The 9734-nt window shown below is 32.4% G+C and overlaps 1 protein-coding gene across 1 annotated transcript in view; it reads right to left on the bottom strand.

Moving 5' to 3' along the window:
* Positions 1-9734, bottom strand: part of LOC108905727 (hemicentin-1) — a 279653-nt gene that overhangs the window by 43723 nt on the left and 226196 nt on the right. Inside the window, exon 12 of the mRNA XM_018708731.2 lies at positions 1778-1969. Within this exon, the coding sequence (XP_018564247.2) occupies positions 1778-1969 (192 nt within the window). The remainder of the gene's footprint in view (positions 1-1777; positions 1970-9734) is intronic.

Below are 9734 nucleotides of genomic sequence, written 5' to 3'. Positions count from 1 at the left end.
AACAAATTACTTGTGGAAATGGGGGTGCCACAGGGATCAGTTCTTGGCCCTATACTTTTTATTTTGTACGTTAATTCAGTGGAGTCAGTTTTAAATGATACGTTTTTCACCATGTATGCGGATGACTTGGCTTTGTTGTTTTCAAATAAAAATATTGATGATCTGAATGCAAACATAAATAGAACCCTGGAACTGTTATGTAGATGGTTTTGTGATCATAATTTATATTTTAATGTTGACAAAACCCAGATAGTAAGGTTTCGTACTGCACAAAGAAGTTGCGATGATCTGACACTTTCTGTAAATAATTGTGACATGGGCAACTGTAAGACGAGTGCTAAATTTTTGGGTATATATCTTGATGAGAAACTTAATTGGACAACTCATTGTAATATGCTTGTTTCAACTATGTCATCTAATTGTTTTATGTTTAGGAATATGAGTGGGATCTTAGAAAGGCAGCAATTAATTAATTTATATTATGCCCAAATTGATAGTCGATTGCGGTATGGTATTTGTTTTTGGGGTGACTCAACCTCGGCGAAGTCTGTTTTTATTTTGCAAAAACGCATATTGCGTATTATTGTTGGACACGGAAACTTGCAGTCATGTAGACCTGCCTTCAGGGAACATAAAATTTTAACTGTGGCATCGTTATTTATATTTGAAATGTCGATGTATATTTTTAAAAATGTAAATAAATTTTGTTTGAATAGGGATGTTCACAATAATAATACCCGACAAAATAATGAAATACGTATACCTTTCACAAAATTATCAATTGTAGGTAAAGGGCCAAATTACATAGGACCCAAAATATTTAATCATTTGCCATACGAAATTTTCGTAAAAATTATATTTAAAAAATTTTATTTTGTCGCTCTATATCTCGAAAACAAGAGGAGATAGACATATAGTTCATAAGACAAAAAATTCTTATTTTTTTATTTTTTGTCGTACTATCACCCCCTGAATTTACGGGAGGTCTTTCTGAAACGTCCTGTATAACAAAATGAATGATTTTAATGAATTAGTTTATACTTATACTGCAGGTTTATTAATAATAAAATTAAATAATAAATAATAAAATGAATTGGTCTGAGTGAAGTGAATTCATTGAGTGAAATTATTGAGTACATTCTCATTCATTATTGGCAATTTTAATAATTTTACACATTTTTGATAATATTTGAACTAAAACTGATAGTTTCACTCATAAAATTTTACTTGTATCTACTCATACTACTAGAGGAAAATTTCACTCAATCGGGTGGACAGAAATTGATATATTTTCGAATAAAATGACTGAGTGATTTTTTTTTTACAGTGTAGCTTGAAATGATATAATTTGATATAGGTAGATAAAAATGCACCTTGTAAGCTTATCCTAGACGTTTATTTATCATTATCAAATTTTGGTTGAGCTCGATAAAAATTAAACAGAATTAAGCACCTCAGCCTTCCACCTCATGAAAATATGACAGGATTGTGAGAATAAGAGGAAATAAGGTTAAAGAGAACGAGCTAATCTTGCATTTACGGCGCTAACTACGGCGCCATGATATTAAAACGTCCACGGACGTCGTACTTCCCGGATTCCGGGGACGAAGAATCCAATAACAACAAACATTTAACATTCAGAGCCCTTCGGGCGATCTTAAATGGCGAAAACACGTGTAGGTCATCTCATTTAGTTCTGTCTGCTAGACATGCAGAGCGCGTTCAGTTATTGTTAGTGTCTTCCTTAATTAAATTAACTGTCTCTCGTGGGACGTACCGCTCTCCTGGAGTGTTGCGAGGGGCACTTCTGTTTCGACTCGAACATTAGGAAGCACTACCGGAGGATTGCTTTTACCCTTGGCGTTCTCCGCGTACACGAGCACTTGGTATTCCCTGCCCGGCTGGAGGCTGTGCAGCCGGAAGAGCGGCCTCTCGCCCAACACGCGGTATACGGGCTGCTGCGGCTCGCCTGGAAATGAATTTACGTTAATTAGTTAATTGAGATAATTTCGTTAATTTTACTAATTGCGCTTGATTGGAGTTAATTAATTAATTAATTATAATTAATTAAATTACAATTAAATCACTTAATTAGTTAAAACAAACACAAACACACAAAAAACTTTATGCTAAAATATGTACCTATTTTTTAAATTAAAAATCGACCTGTTTGAGGATTTTTCCCAAAAAAAATTTGTTTCGTTTTTACTGAATTTATTCCATACTTTAGGTACTTTACTACTTTACTTTAGGTACTTTAGGCGTACGGTATATTTTGACGTGTGAATCTGAATCTGAAGTCCGTTTAGCTCAAACACTTCCAAAATTTTGAGTAATTGGCAAAAAATTGTACAAAATCGCCGAAAGTACCGTTAGTGAGCGCAAAAAAAAATCGAAAAAATTTGTTCTGAACTTGATCAAGTAGATTTCTTATGTATTTTGATATGCTAAATCCAAATTTGAAATCTCTTAAACTGCATCCCCTCCAGATTTTGAAAAATCGCAAAATATTAGCGAAAATTCATCAAAAACTGCAGAAAATCGACAAAAAATTACGTTAGTCAACCCAAAAAAAAATCGAATTTTTTTTTGTGACCTTGATAAAGCGTGTTTCTTATATATTTTGATACACTCAATTGGAATCTGAAGTCTATTAGCTGCATCCCCCGCAGATTTTGCAAATAAACGCAAAAAATAGCTGAAAAAGGCAAAAAAATCATATTAATGAGAGAAAATTCAGAAAGAGGTTTTCTAGATTGGATCAAGTGTTCTTCTCATAAATTTTGTCGAGTGGAATTTGAATCTAAAGTCTGTTGAGTCTCATCACTAAAAAATATCGCAAAAATGGAAATCGTGCCAAAAAGTTTTGAATAAATGTCATGGATATGAATTACTTCCAATAAATTCGACTGACTGGAACCAGGCTTTCTTTGATGTTGCTCTTAAACTTTTCTTCTCTTGTAGCGAACTGTTTATTCTGATTCGTTTCTCTCTTTAGTGTTCAACACAAATCTGCCATTTCACTTGTATCTTGATGAATATTTGCCAGCAGGTGAGAAAAAGGCTCCCCAAACATTTAACCAAGAAGAGTTGAACGATCTCATACGAGATTTTGGGATTACTCAAAGATAGAGCTTTTTCGAATTATTTGGTGCTCACTAACGTGATTTTTCGCTATTACTTTCCGATTTTTGCAAATTTTTTCAGGAGATGCAGCTTAAAAGACTTAGATTATCAAGCATATCAAAATACATAAGAAACCCACTTAGTTAAGTTCAGAACAAATTTTTTCGAATTTCTTTTAGCTCACTAGTGTGATTTTCGGGGATTTCACTATTTATTGCCAATTACTCAAAATTTTGGGGATATTTGAGCTAAACGGACTTCAGATTCAAATTAAGTCAAATCAAACGTACAATCATTTTTTTGTGCCGGAGTTACCTGTAACGGTAATATTTAACAAATTATAGACAATCAGGAGTTGAACAAAGAAATAACAATTTTATTTATTGACTAAGTCAAAGTTCCAATTTATTTTAATAACAATAGAAGTGATAAGAACATTGAACTTACAAAATTAAAAATATCTGAAAAAATGATTATAAAAAAANTCAAATTTTTTTATTTTTTGTCGTACTATCACCCCCTGAATTTACGGGAGGTCTTTCTGAAACGTCCTGTATAACAAAATGAATGATTTTAATGAATTAGTTTATACTTATACTGCAGGTTTATTAATAATAAAATTAAATAATAAATAATAAAATGAATTGGTCTGAGTGAAGTGAATTCATTGAGTGAAATTATTGAGTACATTCTCATTCATTATTGGCAATTTTAATAATTTTACACATTTTTGATAATATTTGAACTAAAACTGATAGTTTCACTCATAAAATTTTACTTGTATCTACTCATACTACTAGAGGAAAATTTCACTCAATCGGGTGGACAGAAATTGATATATTTTCGAATAAAATGACTGAGTGATTTTTTTTTTACAGTGTAGCTTGAAATGATATAATTTGATATAGGTAGATAAAAATGCACCTTGTAAGCTTATCCTAGACGTTTATTTATCATTATCAAATTTTGGTTGAGCTCGATAAAAATTAAACAGAATTAAGCACCTCAGCCTTCCACCTCATGAAAATATGACAGGATTGTGAGAATAAGAGGAAATAAGGTTAAAGAGAACGAGCTAATCTTGCATTTACGGCGCTAACTACGGCGCCATGATATTAAAACGTCCACGGACGTCGTACTTCCCGGATTCCGGGGACGAAGAATCCAATAACAACAAACATTTAACATTCAGAGCCCTTCGGGCGATCTTAAATGGCGAAAACACGTGTAGGTCATCTCATTTAGTTCTGTCTGCTAGACATGCAGAGCGCGTTCAGTTATTGTTAGTGTCTTCCTTAATTAAATTAACTGTCTCTCGTGGGACGTACCGCTCTCCTGGTTTGTTGCGAGGGGCACTTCTGTTTCGACTCGAACATTAGGAAGCACTACCGGAGGATTGCTTTTACCCTTGGCGTTCTCCGCGTACACGAGCACTTGGTATTCCCTGCCCGGCTGGAGGCTGTGCAGCCGGAAGAGCGGCCTCTCGCCCAACACGCGGTATACGGGCTGCTGCGGCTCGCCTGGAAATGAATTTACGTTAATTAGTTAATTGAGATAATTTCGTTAATTTTACTAATTGCGCTTGATTGGAGTTAATTAATTAATTAAATTACAATTAAATCACTTAATTAGTTAAAACAAACACAAACACACAAAAAACTTTATGCTAAAATATGTACCTATTTTTTAAATTAAAAATCGACCTGTTTGAGGATTTTTCCCAAAAAAAATTTGTTTCGTTTTTACTGAATTTATTCCATACTTTAGGTACTTTACTACTTTACTTTAGGTACTTTAGGCGTACGGTATATTTTGACGTGTGAATCTGAATCTGAAGTCCGTTTAGCTCAAACACTTCCAAAATTTTGAGTAATTGGCAAAAAATTGTACAAAATCGCCGAAAGTACCGTTAGTGAGCGCAAAAAAAATCGAAAAAATTAGTTCTGAACTTGATCAAGTAGATTTCTTGTGTATTTTGATATGCTAAATCCAAATTTGAAATCTCTTAAACTGCATCCCCTCCAGATTTTGAAAAATCGCAAAATAGCTGCGAAAATTCACCAAAAATTGCGGAAAATCAACAAAAAATTACGTTAGTCAATCCAAAAAAATCGATTTTTTTTTGTGACCTTGATCAAGCGTGTTTCTTATATATTTTGATACACTCAATTGGAATCTGAAGTCTATTAGCTGTATCCCCCGCAGATTTTGCAAAAAAACGCAAAAAATAGCTGAAAATGGCAAAAAATCATATTAATGAGTGAGAAAATTCAGAAAGAGGTTTTCTAGATTGGATCAAGTGTCCTTCTCATAAATTTTGTCGAGTCGAATTTGAATCTAAAATCTGTTGAGCCTCATTACTAAAAAATATCGCAAAAAATGGAAATAGTGATTCCCAAAAAGTCTTGAATAAATGTCATGGATATGAATTACTTCCAATAAATTTATCTGACTCGAACCAGGCTTTCTTTGATGTTGCCCTTATACTTTTCTTCTCTTGTAGCGAACTGTCTTCTCTTCGAATGACCCATGCAGCGGGTGTCTATTTCTCTCCCGACTATTCTGATTCGTTTTTCTCTTTAATATAAAACAGAAAACGGCCATTTCACTTATATCTTGATGAATACTTACCAGCAGGTGAGAGAAAGGCTCCCCAAACTTTTAACCAAGAGGAGTTGAACGAAGTCATACGAAATTTGGGATTACTCAAAGATAGAGCTTTTTCAAATTATTTGGTACTCATTAACGTGATTTTTGGCGATTTTTCACTATTTATTGCCAATTACTCAAAATTTTGGGGGTATTTGAACTTAACGATCTTCAGATTCAAATTGAGTCAAATCAAACGTACAATCCATTTTTTGTGTGCTGGAGTTATCAGTAACGGTAATATTTAACGAATTATAAGCAATCAGGAATTGAACACAGAAATAACAATTTTATTTCATAGTTTCGATTTATTTTAATAACAATACTAGTGATATGAACATTGAACTTATAAAATTAAAAATATCTAAAAAAATGATTATACAAAAACTCTTGAAAATATTAAAATGCTTTAAAAATAACTAATAATTAAAATTGTTACTATTGTTAATTACGTTTATACAATAAGAACATTGTTAAATACATTTTTTAAATTCAAATTGTTCTTCTGTAGGCCTGGTTAATATAGGTAACATTTTTAACATGTGTATTTTTTAAATTTTAATGTTTCCACATCTTTTTTTCTTAATATTATTAAGAAAATCAGTGCGATTGTGGAGGATCCTCGGGATCGTCCAGACTAATAAATTAGTTAATTTGTTTATAAGGCCATAACTTGTAAACTATTCATCTTACCGATTCCAGATTTCGTGTGAGTTATTAGACAGTGATAAGGAATGAGAGGATGCGATGCCAAAACGTCCTGGTAATAATAACGCAGTTTATAAATGTTTAATTCAAAAGTCATAAATAAACTTCTTCTGTTTATAACTTTTGATCCAATCAATATTTTTTTACGCTGTAATTTTGTAGGTCTTTTGAAGACGAAAAAAAAGTACTTTAGTGTTTTCTCGTGGAAATGAACGGAAAAAAGTTATAAGCGAAAAACGTAAATTTACGTAAAACTTGTACAATTAACTACTCTGTAAGCAATCTTCCCCCCATTTTTATGACTGGAAATTAATATGTTATTGTACATAATATTTAGCATCTATAGTGATAAATACAGCTTGCCGAAACAAAAAGTCGCGAAATAGTTATTTCCAAGTTTATTTTCCTGGCCTATTAGTGTCGCTACTCGTGCTAGTTCCCACTTACGCCATTTTGTGATCTACAATTTTCTTTCCAGAAAATATAAGTTTAATTAAATATGCTACATTTGTCTTGAATAATTCCTACATTAACACTAAATTTTAAATATGTACAGGGTGAATCATTAATAATTGTACATACGCCAACTGGATAATCCTGGGCTGAAAATATGAAGAATTGACACATAACGCTTAGATAAAATATGGCTCCTTACGGAGTTACAGGGTATTTTATTAAAAAAATTTTAAATGAATTTTGCCTATTAAATATTTTGACACAACATATTAAAAAATATTACAAAATAATTCATGGCTACTATGAGAGGCGTACGACAGGAGCAGTTTCCGTTCCTAACTTCTACGCCACTGGCAGAATTTTTATTTTGGTACAATTTTTCAATTCTTCTATACTTTGTATGTAATTAACCTACTATTCCTTCATAGCGGTAAAGTCATTATTTCTCGAGATTTTTAAAGTTAGACATAGGGCTGCACAATCATTTTTATTTTATTATGTAATTTATTTGTCATATTATTATTATTCAAGTCGGTGTATTCTGTCATGGGATTGCATTGCATTAGTTGAATTAGGTTTTACTGTTGAGTACAGTTTTAGTAATGAGAAAAACAGCAAATATTTCACATAGTTTGACGGAGGTATATATATATTTGAATAGAATAAAATAACATTTACAGCAAATAATTCCATTTAAAACTATCTGCTCATTTAATCCAAATACTTTTTTTTTTTCAGTGTGTATGTTCAATGTTCCTGTCTTGTATTATCATCTATAGCCCTGAAGAAGGTTTAAAATAAATTGAAACATTGGCCTAGGAAACGCTTTATCTAAAAAGACATTATTACTTTAGTTAGTACTTAGATAAAGCAATTAACATAGTGAATTAAGTAAGTTTTTCCAATCGTTTAAAGGGATCTTAAATAAATGTTATGATGGAAAATATTTTACTGTCTTTCTTGGGCTATTCAAACTGCAAGTAAATATACCATTTCAGAGGATATAATACTCGACATAGTAAATTACTTTTAAATTTTACTTTGAGAACAATTAATTTCAAATAATTTTCAGTATAAAATTGACTATATACGTTTTCTATTATTTAATGATACATTAATTGAAAATATCGAATGTGTTCTTTTTGAATAACGTAGCACATCCAATGCAGCATGTTCGAATTTATATCCTTCCTCCTTCCTAAAACTACGTGTTAATTAATTTATTTTACATCGGTTTCAACTATCGCTTCTAACTATAAATTTAAATTCAACATTTAATACTGCCCTATTAAAGCGTTATTTTACTTTATATCCATCGTGTTTGTGTGCTATTACAAAAACGTTTATTAATTAAAAATCTGATATGTTGAGTAATTACTGACACACTGCGTGTAAGGGGTTGGTTTCTTTCAGAGTTTCAAGAGACCGTGGAATAAATTAAAGGTAAGGTTTCAGGTAATTACAGAAATTAACAGTGGAACTTTACATATGAAAGAAGTAGGCATTAATTAATAGTTATTTAAGGTATAAGAGTAAAAAGTCATTCTTGATTACATGAATGAACAATAATAGTTACTTATTGTATTAGACGATAAAATGCTATTTTAACGACAAATAAAAAGTTCGATAATATATTTATTTTAAAAGAAAAATATTCAAAAAACCAATTGAGTTAAATTTGACTACAGATGACACCGAAATAAATAACGATTGTTTTATTCTGTTCTGCCAGTTCTGCTTTGTGTTGCCTTGTTTGTTCTGTGCATAGTGAAAGTAGAAACATGCCAAAATTAATGCTAAGAAGCAAAATTTCCTTCAGACGTGGAAAAAGATTCATTGGAGGCCGTGATGGGGAGAAAGATTCAAGTATTGAAGAAAATACTCAGTGGTTGAGTATAAAATTCTTGCAGTTCTACGTTTGTACGTTTGCTACATGAAAAAAGTTAGGTATATCCCAAGAATAGAGATTTCTGAAAAGGTTAATTTTACGAATGAAGTTCGTATTATTTCAAATGAAAGTAAAAACTGGAAATAAGTTACATTTTGTAATGACAGTCGCTCTGTGACTGACGGATAATGGAAAACTAGAAAACTTAGTGAAGATCATCGAAACCATGACAGTCTAAAATGGATTGTTAATTGAAAAGAACATGAGATTAGACCAAAATGGGCACATCATGAACGTTAAAAGGTTATTTTGCAATATGGGATTCACTCATCTTAGAAAATGGGTTACTGAAGAGGCATGGGAAAGTCCAGACGGCAAAGAAGTACGAAAGCATGTCGCCAAGGAATAGAGTCAATGAAGTGCTGAGAGAAGGCCATTGTGGAGAAAGTGGGGGACATAAATAACGTTGGATAAAGATTCTACTGGCTGGGAAGTCGAGCAGATGTAGAAGATCGGTGTCACCGGTGTGATGACTCTTGCAGCAACAAAGAGTCTAGAACTGGGAGCCTAAGTCAGATGAAACAATACAACGTTGGAGCTCAGACAGAATTTGAGATTACTTCAGTAAATTGACACACATAATTAGCCAACAGAATCAATGCATTCAATGATAACGTTCCACAGAAAATGTTTGAATCTGATCGGATAAAAACCCGGTACGATGGCAGAGCTAACACCAGTGGGTTCAGGCAAAAGATCTAGTATGGCTGCGCAACTCAGTAAGGAAGAAAGCAAAACTTCTTCAGCTGCAGAACTTCTGGAAAGGCCCATATATGGTGATCAAGAGGATCATCGACGTAGTCTACAGTTACACCAGGAAAATTAGCGAAAATAAAAGAGAAACTCG

This window comes from Anoplophora glabripennis, unplaced genomic scaffold (assembly GCF_000390285.2).
Source record: "Anoplophora glabripennis isolate ALB-LARVAE unplaced genomic scaffold, Agla_2.0 scaffold38, whole genome shotgun sequence".
NCBI classification, from domain to species: domain Eukaryota; kingdom Metazoa; phylum Arthropoda; class Insecta; order Coleoptera; family Cerambycidae; genus Anoplophora; species Anoplophora glabripennis.
Note: the sequence above shows the minus strand (reverse complement) of the source record. Positions and strands in the feature narration are given on the sequence as shown.